Raw genomic sequence first — 16,648 nt, 5'->3', positions numbered from 1 at the left:
TGAAAATCAATAGGGGTCATCTGCCAGTCATGATCTATGTTCCTATGAAGTTTCATGATCCTAGGCGTAAGCATTCTTGATTTATAATCTGGAAACCATTTTACTATTTCGAGTCACTGTGACCTTGACCTTTGACCTAGTGACCTGAAAATCAATCTGCGAGTCATGATCAATGTATCTATGAAGTTTCATGATCCTAGGCCTAAGCTTTCTTGAGTTATCATCCAGAAACCATCTGGTGGACGGACCGAACCACCAACATGTGCAAAACAATATACCTCCTCTTCTTCGAAGGGGGGCATAAAAATGAAATTTAACTTAAGATCGTTCTTACTAAATCCAAGGCTACATTTTTAACATTCAAATACTGATGAGCAGCAAACAGCATGAAACCTGAACAGGCTGCAAGTTACTCGCAGGCTGTTCTGGTTTTATGCTGTTTGCACATAGCCATTTTCACTTTGCTTCTGAGAGGGAAAGGGTTGATTCAGCCGGTGTTTGGGACAAGTGCGCAACTACAACAGACACAAATAAAACAACACGAGACATGCCCTGAGAAATGGGGATTAACAAATGTGCGTAATGTGTGTTAAGTGATTGTGCAGTATGCACAGGCTAATCAGGTATGACACTTTCTGCTTAAATGCTATTTTTCCTTTAACCCTTTGCATGCTGGGAAATTTGTCGTCTGCTAAAATGTTGTCTGCTTAATTAATAAAATTAGCATTTTCTTCGATTTTTTTTCAAAGAATACTATCAGAATAGCAAACAGTTTGGATCCTGATGAGACACCACCTTCTGTGGCATCTCATCTGGATCCAAACTGTTTGCAAAGGCCTTTAAAATTCGGTTCCAGCGCTGAAAGGGTTAAAGAAAGTCTATTCTTAGCAAAACTCCAGTGTACACAGATAGTGTTACCCCTAATTAGCCTGTGTGGACTTCACAGGCTTGTCTTGCATGACACTTAATGCACATGCATGATGCCCCATAATTCCACATATATATAAATATATGAAGCTTTTCCTAACAAAACCATTTCCGTAAATCTTCAGAACTTCCAATTATGTACTTCAGATGATAAATCTTAGCAAGTGTTTAACGCTTCATTGGCAGGTTATTGCAACTACACAGATCTCTTTGGCAATGTTTGAATACACTGTAATTTCAAGAGGTGACTGGCAGATTTACATCAAGAGAAGTTCAATGATTATTTAGACAATAGAGCAAATAGTTTTTCCGATTCATAAATAAGCAGCCGAAAAAGCATGCCACAGAGGATATTTATACTGGAAGAGGTTATACAAACATAAACATACAGGCAAGAGTTTGATATAAGAAACACAATGATTTGAAACATGTATAAAATATCAATGCAGTGGTATATATTTTATTGTAAAGCACCTTGAGAGATAGAGAGATGAAACAGTGACACAATCACCTTTCCCGGCATTTTCCTAAATCATTCCACGTAAGACCATCAATAAATCCTATATATGTAGACCCTCCAGGCAGCCAAAGTATTAAGTCCTTTATTGAACACTGTAAAACTAAAATGTTTTGAAAAAGAAGCGTAATAGCCGACACACATTCTGTACATATTTGCAAAATAAAACATTTTGTCAGTGAGTTAAGATAATTTGTGACGACCTTTAACTTGACAACCTACATCTTAGTAGATGTCCTACTTTCAACCAAAGTAACCACTACATCGAATCAAATGATTGTGGGTTAAGCGTTCTCAAGATTTCTTGCAGAAACAAACCTACTGTGAATAGCCATTTGATCTTGACTTTTGAACTGTTGACCTTACTATCAATAAATGTGTTCCTTCTCTGGCAAGTAACCCTGAAGCCTGGTTGTAAGTCGAAGCGTTCTAAAGAAGTCGCGTGAATATTAACCCATTATGATTTATGTCAAGCGCCTAGAAAAAAGGCATTGGCAAACAGCGTAGACCAAGATGAGATACCGCATGATGCGGCGTCTCATCAGGGTCTGCGCTGTTGCTTAAAGGAATTTCTGTGAGAAATATTCTAAATATAGAAATAAATATACTAGACATCTCTAATTTTGGAAATAAATTGATCCAATTTAGAAGGATGGAAGTCAGTCCACAAGAAGGATGGAAGTCAGTCCACTAGGCAAAAATGGGTTAAAAGTCTACAGATTAACCTACCTACCAATGGCAAAGCAAATAAATCTTAAGCATAAATACTGTTCAGATACCCTATTGTGAAAATTGTAAAACAAAGGATAAGGTTAGTATTTATTGTGCATTACAACTAGGGCAAAAGAACTCATGCAAACTATGGTTAAATAAACTATGCAATTACACACTTTGAATTATTATGCCAACCCGTGTTAGTCAGTTCTATTGTTGACATAACTATCCCTCAAAAATACAATATGATATACCTATTATCAAGACAGTGAAAGAAATTATTTGCTTACACTCAAGAAATTAAAAATGCCAATATTACATAAGTAAAGTGCCATAAAGTTGAAGTTAAAGAAAATGCCAAGAACTGAACTGAACTGAGAGATAACTACACATATAACATTTTATTTGGAGCAGTCGATTTTTAAACATTAATGGAAGAAACTGCAACTTTTAATAATTCAAAATCCATATCTGAAGCCATGAGGGCAGATTTTTTTTTTAATGGCAGAAATTCTTATTTTATAATTATATACATATGCATATTTTAAAGTACATGTAGTTACCGCAAATTATGGCAATTGCCCCATCGCGGTGTTTCGCGATTATTCTACAGCTGATCTTTATTGCAAGACAATCGCAGTGAAATCTTGGCGGAATCACCCGTAGAGTGTTTTCCAGCGAATCACCGCGATTTGTCACGTTGGTCCAAACGCGGTGATGTGAGATTTAGGCAAAAATCGCGGGTCGCATCATGTAGTAGCCAAACACAATTTTCTTAAGACAAATAAATGACTGGAAGTTCCGAATTTCGATATTATAAGTTATTAAGGACCAGAAGATTTTAAAATACATAAACCAATTAAATAAACCAAAACCTTTCACCAATGCAAATGACAGTGTTTTTTTCACCATTTTGGGTATGGGGCCATGTCCTTTTGGATTGGGAAAATTTGCGGCGTTTTGACTAAAATTTGGAAATTAGTGTTGTTGTTGTTTTGGTAAACAATGCTTCAAAATTGAGGATACAAGTGTTTTCAGTATTATATTTACTAAAGTTGAAGATATTTGGATGGGAGATTAACATAATAATATTGAGATCTAAAAAAAAGCACCGCATAACGGGTGCCAACGCTCGGCTGCGGATGCAGTTTTGAATAAATGAAAGCTTGTCAGATTTTTTTTTTATATATTTTTTATTTTTTTAGAGGTCACAGTGACCTTGACCTTTGACCTAGTGTCCCAAAAATGAGTGTGGCGTGTAGAACTCATCAAGGTGCATCTACATATGAAGTTTCAAAGTTGTAGGTGGAAGCACTTTGATTTTAGAGCAAATGTTAAGGTTTTATCACGGCCGACGGCTGACGCCGGAAGACAAGCTAGCTATGACAATACCTCAGGTATTCTCCGAAAACAGCCGCGCTAAAAACGAACACACAAAACATTGTTTAAGAAACCTTCCATTGGAATTTTTAGCTCCCATTTGGGAAAAATATATACTTTTATCCATGGGGCTGATTACCTGACTCAATTTTGAATGAAAAAACAACACCTCATGATGTTTTAAATCATCCATTTGCTACTTGAAAAGAATGCCCTGGGTTTGTTGATTGTGGGGAATGTGACCACGAGCCAAGATGACATGAGATGATGTTTGATGGTGAATCATCAGACCTAAAGGTTGTCTAGAGAAAGGTATGAGACAGCAAGGACAGGGGTGCGTTTGTGATGTTGTTTCAACACATGTGTGGGGGGGAGGGGTCTTACCGAGGCTGGAGGTAGACATGCTGCTATGACAGCAGCTGTGATTGCACATTTTATGAGAGCTGTGGCGGGAACTCCTATGGCGGCCATCTACATGAGCAACAAAACGGCTACAGTCATTCATACAGTTACACATATCAGGGGTGTGATTTTTCCTTTTTCAGGCATCTCTTTGTATTCTTCCCCTGTTCTCTCAAGAAATCTAACGTAACCAAATATTTAACACATTTACCAACCTTTATCAGCAGACGCTGTCAATGGACAATTGAGTTGAACACTTATCCAGTTTTATTTTAGCATGGCATATCAGAGACCATACTTTCTGCTTCTATGGTATTTTTTGTTGAATGGAAGTCACTGCTTTGCAATTTAGGAGGGATGTATTGTCGCTGATTAGCTAGAGCAAACTACACAGCCTAATCTGGGACGACACTGTACATACATGCACACATGTAATTTTTCAAGCTCTGGTAAAATTACAAAATATTAAAAATATTGACATTCTTTAACAATTTTTTTTTACAAAACTCATACTTTTCACTAGTTTATATAATGGAAAATGACCCAAACGGATTAATTACTTTCATATTGCCCATCTCTGAGAGGATTAAGTCATCATTGCAGTGTTTATCTATTTTAACCAATTTATGCCTAGTGTCCTGAAAAAAGGACATTGCAAACAGCGTAGACCCAGATGAGACGCCGCATAATGCGGCGTCTCATCTGGGTCTGCGCTGTTTGCTTAAAGGACTTTCAGTAAGAAGTATTCTAAATATAGAAAAAAAATATACCAGACATCCCTAATTTCAGAAATAAATTGATCCAATTTAGAAGGATGGGAGAGTCCACTAGGCATAAATGGGTTAAATCTGAGACTTGCTCTTAGAAAACCACATGTAAAGCATGTGCATTAAGTTTCCTCCCATATAAGCCAGTGAAGTCTGCGGAGACAACATTTCGCTTTTATGGTAATCTTCATTAAAAGTAAATCTCTTCTTTGTGATAATCAAGTAAAGGCAGTAATTGTCATCCCCCATAAGATAATGCAGACTGCACAGGCTTATCTGGAATACAAACATGCATTAAACCCAGTTTCCCAAGAGCCAGATTCATTCATTATTAAAAGCTGGGCTGAAACATAAAAATCACACCCCTATACTACAAATATAAGGCACAACAAAACCCACAGCAAGGCTGGCTGCTACAAGTGTTTAAAGACAATTTACTGACATTTAACTTTTTAGAGAAAGAACAAAATTATCATGAACTGTATAAAAGGATTGAGTTTAAAAACAAGGGGCTGAACTCTGTTTTAATTTTTTTAGCTGCTGTCCCTCAACATAACACAATTATGAGAATGTCTTTCAAAATGCAATTAATTTGTGTACATTTTCCATTCAAAATAAAACAATATTGCTTACAAATCTTATTTTAAGAAGAGATTTCAATTTTTTTAAATTACACTGATTGTCTCTAGTGTCTGCCATTTCAGGCAGTATTCACAAGAGCAAGCCTTGCTGGTAGCATTGTGATACAACTGATTGCTACTGCATTTGTTGAATGTTAATAAATATATGGGCCATGCTATGCGAAAATGGGGGTTTGATGCATGTGCGTAAAGTGTTGTCCCAGATTAGTCTTTTAAGTCCGCACAAGCTAATCAGGGACGACATTTTCGATTCTATGGTATGTTTTGAATAAAGAAAGTCTCTTATCAAAAATGCAGTTTAGGCGGAAAGTGTCATCCCCGATTAGCCCCTGCATACTACACAGGCTAATCTGGGATGACACTTTACACACATGCATTAAACACCTTTTGACAGAGCACGGCTCATATCTCACACACCACATGAAGCATACAACATACAGAATGAGCACTATCTCATACACCACATGAAGCATACAACATACAGAATGAGCACATCTCACACACCACATGAAGCATACAACCAGGGATCATATTTTCCCGCAACATCAATCGGTCCGGATAAAAATGGGGAAAAGTATCCGAAAATGTATATCCGAAATCATGACAAATTACGTTAAAATATATACCATTGATTTTGCCATTCATAAAGGTGGTATAATACATGTACAAGTAAAATTTCCTTAGGCATTTTTTTTTAATCGGAACGAGTTTTCTCAACTGGTTTTATCATTTGGTATTTTATTGTTGTTTCGTGTGCTGTTTTATCACTATCAGACTTTTTTCATTGTTGTCAATATTATTAATCTGTGTAAGTCTATACCGATGTTTTAAATTGTTGTCGACTCGATAATAGCTTGCAAACGTGCACTGAACCAAACAAATGTCTGTGCGTAGGTTGGCTACTGACAACAACAAACCAAATAATTAAGAAATATTTTTTTGTCAAATAACCCACGGCCACGGCCGATAGTTTAGATGCGTAGGGATTTAATCACGAGAGCGAACGTTTGAAACCACGCATATAATTTTCCGGTCGTGAGTTATTCAACAACAAAGTATAAAGTACACGAATTATTTCGTTTCTAACACGGTTTTACTAAAGATTTATTCAATGTATATTGTTTTTCTTGTGTACTATTTTATGTGAAGTTCCGCCCATAAAAATAACTTTCGGCTGTTCTGTCGATCAGATCCGCGACTTTCATTCATAATTATATTTACCGGATTATTACGCTGGTGGAAAATGTATCGGCATGTTTTGTTTAGTTACAGCGCGTGCATTCAAACGCGTCTTTTCGGATGCGTCCTTAATCCGCTGTTCACAAGTTTTTTATTCTTGGTCTGACGTGCAATAAACCGGTCCTGACCGGTTTAGAGACTGCAGCGGATGGTTTATCACACCTTATCGAGATAAGAATGCCATTAGGGTGTGTTAGCATGTACACTGTGTAATCGATTTCATGACATGGGAATTTTAATATTGAACAGAATCAGACCGACTGTTTGGGATTTTCAATCGGTCTTTCATGGCCCCAGTCGGTCTAGGACCGACAAAACCGAAAAAAATATGATCCCTGCATACAACATATAGAATGAGGCTCATATCTCACACACCACATGAAGCATACAACATACAGAATGAGCACATCTCACACACCACATGAAGCATACAACATACAGAATTAGCACATCTCACACACCACATGAAGCATACAACATACAGAATAAGGCTCATATCTCACACACCACATGAAGCAAACAACATACAGAATGAGCACAACTCCAGACTTACTGGCTCATATCTCACACACCACATGAAGCATACAACATATAGAATGAGGCTCATATCTCACACACCACATGAAGCATACAACATACAGAATGAGCACATCTCACACACCACATGAAGCATACAACATACAGAATTAGCACATCTCACACACCACATGAAGCATACAACATACAGAATAAGGCTCATATCTCACACACCACATGAAGCAAACAACATACAGAATGAGCACAACTCCAGACTTACTGGCTCATATCTCACACACCACATGAAGCATACAACATACAGAACAGAATGAGCACAACTCCAGACTTACTGGCTCATATCTCACACACCACATGAAGCATACAACATACAGAATGAGCACAACTCCAGACTTACTAGCTCATATCTCACACACCACATGAAGCAAACAACATACAGTCCAACCTGTCAATAAAGACCACTCAAGGGATTTGGTCGTTGTGGTCTTTGTTCACAGGTGGTCTTTATTCGCAGGATAGATCGAAACTTTGCAAAATATGCTAGTAGTTTTTTAGCAGGTACCTTTATCTATGTATGTGCTCTATTGTTTAAATGTTTGAATACTTATGCAGGTATAATGAAATAAAGGATTGAAAACACAGTTTTGTTTTACATGTGTATATTTATTACATGTTGTATATCTACACTTATGCACTAAGTCATTCACTGACGCGAATTCCGACTCACGCTTAGGGTGTTTACTTTCACAGTTTACGTTGTCTTCGAATTCGTCCATAATCTCATGTTTACGCTTTAAAATGCTCTGAATTTGAGTTTTTCCTACACCAAGAGGACTAGCCACTCGTCTACAACTGTGTCCTTTACCTAACAAACTAATGACCTTAACGCGTTCTTCCAACGTCAAGAACTTACGCTTGGAAGCCATGATGGTTAACTTGAACTGACAATTTACTTTTCTATAATCTATGAACGTCTTATTACGGAGAAGTTTAAGAAGAGAATGACTATAAAAATGTTTGTCTTTATTAGGAATCGTAAATGATATGAAACCGTTAATTTCCTTAATGAGTTTATGAAAGCCCCAAATTTGTCTTTGATATTTTCGGCAATTAGTACATTAATCGCGAGTCACTTAAATACAAAGGCAAATTTTTACACTTTTGACAAACTGTCAAATGCATAAAAGAAGCAGGCGACTACCAATTAGCAATGCATGTTAAATAAACAAACAACTGCTATCGAGTGCAATAAACTGTCACTTGCCAATATCTCCATAGCGACCAACGAGTCAACTGGTAAGATGTGTATCATGTGACTACGCAGCGTCCTGGCGGCCATTTTGTTTTTTGAAAGTTGTGAAATCGTTGATTTTTATGATTGCAGTGGTCGTTGTTAGCTATCAAAATGGAGATTTGGGAATGTAAAAGGGTGGTCGTTGGTCTTTGTTTACAGGTGGGCTTTATTCGCAGGTTCAATATATAGTGAAATCGTTCGGGAGGAAATCGGTGTGGTCGTTATTGACTGTTGGTCGCTATTAACAGGCGGTCGCTCGGGCAGGTTAGACTGTACAGAATGAGCACAACTCCAGACTTACTGGCTCATATCTCACACACCACATGAAGCAAACAACATACAGAATGAGCACAACTCCAGACTTACTGGCTCATATCTCACACACCACATGAAGCAAACAACTTACAGAATGAGCACAACTCCAGACTTACTGGCTCATATTACTTACTAAGATTGTTTTTATGTTATAAACTATGAACAATTATATAGGCATATCACTTGGCAATATATTGTTACAAAAAATCATGACCTTTCTCCCTAAGTTGATCTTAAAGATGCTGATTTACATTTCTCTTTCAGTTTTTTTTTTCTGTCAATTATGCAATCAGCACAATGGGCGCTGCCATATTTGAATTCCAAGACAAGGGACAAAATTGTCACAAAACCAGGTTTTCAGTTCAAAAGAGTCTGATAAAGGGAGACAATTCAAAATGCGTATTGTTAACCCCCTTCTATAAAATTGACCTCGATTCCAGTCCAACTCCCTTCAAACTCAAATTGTGACCTTGACCTTGGAGATATCGGCGTAATTCTTTCTCATGACACACCGTCTAATGATGGTGAACAAGTGTGCCTAATGATTTTAAAATCTGACAATACACTACAAAGTTATGGCCCGGACAAGGTCATTTATGGCCTTTTTTTTACCTTCAATACTAAAATTGTGACCTTGACCTTGGAGATATCGATGTTCCGCGCGAAACACCGTCTAATGATGATGAACAAATGTGCCAAATGATTTTAAAATCTGACAATGAACGACAGAGTTATGGCCCGGACAAGCTTGTTCCGCACACCAACCCGCCCGCCAGCCAACATTCGCCAATCTAATAACAATCTTCGAAAAACCTGGTTAAAAACGCTTGAGCCCGAAATGGTGGCTGGAGAAACAAACGAGAGCCACCCAAATTATATTGGATTCCGCGTTATAAATGAGCGCTTCATATTCGATTTACAGTGTACATGCTAAAAAAGGTGTTAAAATCACTAACAGTCTGCTCAAAAACAGTAAATAATGTAATTTTAATTGTTAACATCAATGATCATTAAGAACTTTCTGAGCAGTTTTAAGATTATTATTTACTACAGCGATTTTCCTCCTTCTTTATAAAGTACCGGTAAACGGTACTTTCCCAATCGAACGAAAATTCCCAAATTCCCAAAACGGTACTTTCCCAATCGAGCGAAAATTCCCAAATTCCCAATCGGCATCTGGAAAAATCCCAATCAGCGTCCGAATTTTTTCTCAAAACGATCGAAAGTTTCGTAAAAAAACCAACTTTCGGCGAGCGAACAAAGAAAATCGTATAGTTGTGTGTAACCACGCGCTCGATTAATTTCGGGTTTTATTATTCAGCGCATTCAATCAATAGAGTTGTTACTGTTTCCGGTTCTTTTGCCAGGCAGTCGGCGTACTGTTTTACGTCGGTTTGTAACCTTATCGTAGTTTGAAATGAGTCATAATAGCAAATATTATGCCAAAAAACCAATCGGAACCATCTATCACAGGACACATTGACAGCACTAATGATGCTGTGCAGGGAGGGATGCAAGCAACTGAGTGATGATCAAACATCAAAGATTGTTGAAATTTTCACAAAAATGAAAGAGAGAGACATTGCTTTAAAAGAGATTAAAACAACTAGTAATTGTTTTGGTGTGTTCTTTATAATATTATGTTATTTATATAAACTTTATAACTTAATGGTCATTAAGGCATGCCTGCAAATGATTATTTAAATGGGTATGTTCAATTAAGTATGAACTGTATGATGTATTCAATAAGACCCAAACTTCACGACGCGATTTTCCCAATTTCAGGATTTCACGACTCGATTTTTCCCAATTTTGAGGTTTTCACGACTCAATTTTTCCCAATCGGATCGGTACGGGTACTTTTCCCAATTGGACAAGGAAAATCGCTGTACTATAAAACTGCGGGTGAATACAGACCAAGGCATGACTAACAAGCAGTATGTAGATAGATTTATAATGTTAGCTATGCAAATATTCAAACCTGAAGATTTGTGTAAGTAATCTTCACATTTAAGATGTGCTGGGTCTTAAGAAATAGTATGCAATATTTTTCACAGTATAACACAAAACAAAGATATTTCAATCATTAAAAAATGCATCGTTCCCTGACCCAAGAGACATCGATTGCACAATGTTTTTAAAGCATTATGAAAAATATATACCTTTCTTATTTAGAATAATAATTTGTAAATTTATCAACAAAATTGAAAATATCTTACCAACTGGTTAAATAATCATGTTATTTACAAGAACGATAAGACATCAAAAACGTCAAACTTTTTACATTTCATAAATCAGGTAATAAAGGAACAACTCAAGTCTAAATTTGAACTCAAATAAGAACTGATAACACAAATAAATACAACAATTCAACATCACTCTCATGGTAAAAATTATAGATTTTTTTATTTTCTAAAATCCATGCATCATATTTACATATCTGAAAACCCGTTGGTTAAAGGTGATTTAACTATAAATCAACTTAAGTATACTTACAACAATATTTGCAGGTTTTTTTTTGGCCCGATTTTATAGCCGTGTTCCCAATCCCCAAAAGTATACTTTTTTCCCAAAATGTGGCAAAAAATTCCCAATTTCCAAAAAAACAAAAAAAAAAAAAAAATTTTTTTTTTTTTTTTTTTTAAAGATGTCTAATGTGTATTTTATCTCAATTTTAATTCAATTACATCTAACAAAGTATTATATGATTTTGTTCTTTTAATTTGAATGCTTATAAAGGGTTTTATCAAATTTAGTATTTCCCTAATCAGTGGACTTTTCGTGTGGAAAAAAAGGCTAATGAATTTATTTTCCCAATTTCATGAAAATGCCGATAAAATTCCCAATTCCAAAGCCATGGGCTATCTTCCCAAAAAGTGGAAAAAAAAACCTGATTTGCAAACCAGTGGACACCGCCAAGGAAGTACAAGCAGCCTTTTGACTGAGTATGGCAGAGATATATAAATAACATAATGGTACGAGCAAAAAATGGAAATGCCTCTGTTCCATATTTCTCAACATGAAGTTAGTTGACTGCAAGAGCAACAACATTGAAAGCAGAATATTTCATTAACAAGCATAGCAATATTAAAAAAGCATAGGGAGTTAAAGCACTCTCGCCACAGTGACTAATATTAAGAAACACATTACAACACTCTAAGTACAGTGGATGAAGATGCAGGATTTATTGGTGTTATAACTCACCCCGTCGAGAGCTTATGAGAGAATCTGTCTCTGTACACGTGTCACAGTGGTCATCCCTACTGGCAACAGAAGCATTGGCACTGAAAACAGACATGTTGTAACCTCATGAAATTACTCTACCCAATCAGCTTTGTCAAACCTGCTTCAGCAAGTCTGATTGGAACAAGAGTTCCTCTATAGGAGATATATGCCCCCCAAACAAGGCTTTGAACTAGTGACCCCAATTTCAATACACTACACGGCCCGCGATTTTTGCCTAAATCACCGACACGCGGTGGTCATTATTTATTTTGGGTGAAAAATCACCGCAATCTCGCGCGTTTCATCACGCTAGGTCGAGCATGATCACCGCAAATGTGATACATGTAAATATAATCTCCGTGGTGATTCACATGATTCACCGCGTTCCTGGTCAACATGGTGTAGAAAGATTTTCCCACGTTACATGTACATATATAATCTTCACAGAGATTATAGCAATATGGGATTATTAGCATTGTTGGCAGATATAATTGAGTATCCTTTTTAAAATGTCAACATGTATTTCACACCCATGTCCCTGACAGGTTTTTTATGTTCCCCACTATAGTAGTGGGGGACATATTGTTTTTGCCCTGTCTGTTGGTCTGTTGGTTGGTTTGCGCCAACTTTAACATTTGCAATAACTTTTGCAATATTGAAGATAGCAACGTGATATTTGGCATGCATGTGTATCTCATGGAGCTGCACATTTTGAGTGGTGAAAGGTCAAGGTCAAGGTCATCCTTCATGGTCAAAGGTCAAATATATAGGTCAAAATTGCTCATTTAAAGTACACTTTTGCAATATTTCAATATTCAAGATAGCAACTTGATATTTGGCATGCTCATGGAGCTGCACATTTTGAGTGGTGAAAGGTCAAGGTCAAGGTCATCCTTCAAGGTCAAAGGTCAAATATATGGGTCAAAATCGCTCATTTAATGTACACTTTTGCAATATTTCAATATTCAAGATAGCAACTTGATATTTGGTATGCATGTGTATCTCATGGAGTGGTGAAAGGTCAAGGTCAAGGTTATCCTTCAAGGACAGAGGTCAAATATATGTGGCCAAAGTCGCTCATTTGATGAGTACTTTTGCAATATTGAAGATAGCAACTTGATATTTGGCATGCATGTGTATCTCATAGAGCTGCACATTTTGAGTGGTGAAAGGTCAAGGTCAAGGTCATCCTTCAAGGTCAAATATATGGGTCAAAATTGCTCATGTAATGTCACTTCTGCAATATTGAAGCTAGCAATTTTACATTTGACATGCATGTGTATCTCATGGAGCTGCACATTTTGAGTGGTGAAGGGTCAAGGTCAAGGTCATCCTCCAAGGTCAAACGTCATATACAGGGACATAGTGTTTCACAAACACATCTTGCTTTTGTCTTTTTAAATGCTGCGTATAAAACAAAACAGTGTTCACACCTAGCTGTATGATACCACACCTGGAGGAGTGATAATTACGTTTTTGATTATGCAATTAACATTCTGAAGCCATGGCGAAGTCATAACTATTTGTAATGTAATCGTCGTATTTTTCCGAGTCTCTCGATTCCCCGATACATACGTTTCAACTGTCTCAATCACATACATGCAACATCTTCCGCCTTTATCCATTACTCGATAATCCCGCATATGCCCAATTTCCATTTTAAAAGCGAACTCTGGCTAATATTGACAATTAAAGTCCCAAAGAATGTCATACACAAACGTTCGAAATTATCAAATGAATTAAGGCATATATTTCTATTTAAAGATTTGATGAAATAAGCGCCCTATCAGATCAGTTGTATTGTACATGCATAAATCACCTGACACGGTTTGCACGCGTCGTGTACAGCTATTTTCGGTTACAAATTCTAGCCACAAATACATAGTGCAAATGAATTAAATTAATTCTTTGTTCTGAAAAAAAAACGCGCGAAAATTGGCGTGTGTGTATTTATTTGTAAATAAACATTTCATAGTGGGTAAAACATTGATATTATAAATTTTAATTTCCATTAAAAGTTTTGTTGTGAATTTCAACTTATTAACCGGTGTACCTCGCAAAATACTTGGCATTGACATATCCTCTAAACAAAATATAATTAAAACACCCTGTATTGTAACCGTTACGCTGTTTCAGTTCCTCCGTTATTGAAACAATTATTGCATTGTATACTGACTACACACAAATGTCGTGTACAGTTCATAATATTCTTCAACCACCAATAAACAAATTAATTTAAGTTTAGATTTAATGCAACATGTACATGCCATTTGCTGGGAATTGAGAAAGGGAGTTAATATTCTGAAAATAAACCAATATCTGTTTATTGAAATTGTCAAACTTATATAGATTATATATATATTAGCAATTCTTATGAAAATAAATATCGTTATTTTAAATGTTTTATGCAAGTCTGTTTCCGAGAGCATATATGGGAATTAACTGTGTGAGCTACTTCAATATGTTAACAGCTATACAATCATTAGTTTGACAGACGACACATGCTTATCTTTAGTTTGTTTCTGGTAATACACAAGATATTGGATGTTCGGGGCTTGATTGGATAATAAAACAAAGACGCAGTCGGCGGTTTTCAGTAGAACTTTTGTACTTACCAACTTAATCGATAGTGCACATGCTTATCTAACATTTAGGGATCATCAACACGGGTCCTAGCAACTTCCACGGACCATAATACACAGCCCGATGGTTACTTTCAGTAGCACACATGGTCAGAAACTAACAAGTTTGAGTATTAAGACAGAGATTATGATCTGAAAAATTGCACGAGGTCCGAAATGAAACAGAATGCCACCGAATTAAACGATTCACCGCCTAATTTTAAGTGTAACAAACTATGTTTGAAACATTTAAAATAAAGATAATTCCGAATGATCACAGCTTCCATTTTCAAAAGTATATGCTGTTCAACATTGCTCGAGAAATAGTAAAGACAAACATTTACTATTGTTCCATCAAATGAATTTTACACGCTACTATTTTACTAAATATATCTAGCAGCCCAATCGGGATTGGAGGTGCGTACATCATCTGAAGCAATGTGTAAATTTAAATTAAGATGCACATGTAAAAGTCATTTTCTGAAAATCGGGACAAAGTGAAAGTATTCATTTTACAAATAAACCATTTGATTTTATTCTGATGGTCGATGTTTTTTATATTTGTGTCGTCTGTGTATTTTAGCAAGTTTTGTGCAAATATATATCGTTTATTTCAACGTTTAAATCAAGTCTCGTTTCCGAGATTAAACTATGTTTCTTCGATATGGTTACTGACCTACAAAATCATTGACAGATGACATCCGATGGTAATTGTATGAAGTATGCAGAGAAGCTGACGAAATGTTAAAACAATCGCGTAGAAGTAAAAATATCAGGTTATTATCTGTACCTGTTTCTTATATCCGCGAATTATCGCCAAGTGCCGCGGCATGATTCGGAGTGAATTCTCGATGTGGCTGCGGACAAACTTCGCGCACAAAAGAATCTGTAGTCGCGAACTTTGTTGGTTTTGTGTGAGCCGTACTGTACAATTGTTATTTCAACAAATAAAGATATTGTTTGGAAATCAGGATTCGACATTCAGCAAGTACGGTGTTTACTTTCATATTGGAATACATTTTTGCGATATAATGTGATTGTCAATAATAATGACATTAGTTAATAAGTTGACATAAGATATAGTAGTCAACGGCAATCACGGCGATTCGCGGTGTTTTGCGATGATTCAACAGCTGATCTTTATCGCGAGATGGTCGCAGTGAAATCATGGCGGAACCACCGCGAATCACCAGTAGAGTGTTATCACGGTGAAGCACTGCGATTTGCATCGAATCACCGCGATTTGCCTCGTTGACCCAAACACGGTGATCGGTGATTTAGGCAAAAATCGCGGGCCGCGTAGTGTAGGTGTCATCTACTGTCCATGGCCAATGCACATGTAAAGTATCATGCAAATCGGTCAATTTGTTGACAAGTTATTGACCGGAAAGATTTTCACACTTATTGTGACAGTTAAATTGATCTTTGACCTAGTGACCCCAATTTCAATAGGGGTCATCTACTTTCCAAGGCCAATACAAACGTGACGTATCAAGCCCATTGGTCAATTCGTTGACAAGTTATTGATCTGAAACAATGAAATCATGAAATTACTTTGAAAAACCTGCTCGAGCAAGTCTGGTTCAATTAAAACTAGCAGGACATGGAGAAAGGCATTAGAGTTTCAGACTAGAAAAAGAATTAACAAGAGCACCACCTTGCGGGTGCAGACCGCTCATCAATTATCTTTTTAAAGGTGAAGGGACTCTCAATTTCAATCACAAAGGAGGGAGGGGTTGAGTGAAGAGGGGTGTATAGTGTGGGTGTGTGGACATTTATTACATTATCTTCTAAAAATGCGGAAAAAAATGCAGAAAAAAATGCAAAAAAAAAAAAAATTGGGGGGTGGGGGGGGAGGGGATTCTTGGGTGCGATGGTTGGACGGTATTTCAAAAATAAAATACTAAAAATAAATATATGTGTTTTTTAACCGTTTCCAAAAAAAAAAAATTGAGTGGGTGGGTGCGGTGGGTATAGTGTGAGGGAGTGGTGGTCATTTGTGAGATGATCTTAAAAAAAAAAAAAATAAATAAAAAAAAATCGGGGGATGGTTTGGGTGAAGTCTATTGTGG

The 16,648-nt window shown here is 36.6% G+C and overlaps 1 protein-coding gene across 8 annotated transcripts in view; it reads right to left on the bottom strand.

The window, feature by feature from the left end:
* LOC127832462 (segment polarity protein dishevelled homolog DVL-3-like) overlaps positions 1-16,648 on the bottom strand; it is a 106,076-nt gene that overhangs the window by 64,883 nt on the left and 24,545 nt on the right. For 7 of the 8 annotated variants that reach the window (XM_052357937.1, XM_052357944.1, XM_052357940.1 and 4 more), the window contains exons 4-5: positions 11,935-12,014; positions 3,923-4,009 (exon numbers count right to left, since the gene is read on the bottom strand). In XM_052357937.1, the coding sequence (XP_052213897.1) occupies positions 3,923-4,009; positions 11,935-12,014 (167 nt within the window). The remainder of the gene's footprint in view (positions 1-3,922; positions 4,010-11,934; positions 12,015-16,648) is intronic. The other variant, XM_052357943.1, reaches the window with a different exon arrangement.

Source organism: Dreissena polymorpha, chromosome 5 (genome assembly GCF_020536995.1).
Source record: "Dreissena polymorpha isolate Duluth1 chromosome 5, UMN_Dpol_1.0, whole genome shotgun sequence".
Classification (NCBI taxonomy): Eukaryota; Metazoa; Mollusca; class Bivalvia; order Myida; family Dreissenidae; genus Dreissena; species Dreissena polymorpha.
This window is presented reverse-complemented; position numbering and strand designations above follow the sequence as displayed.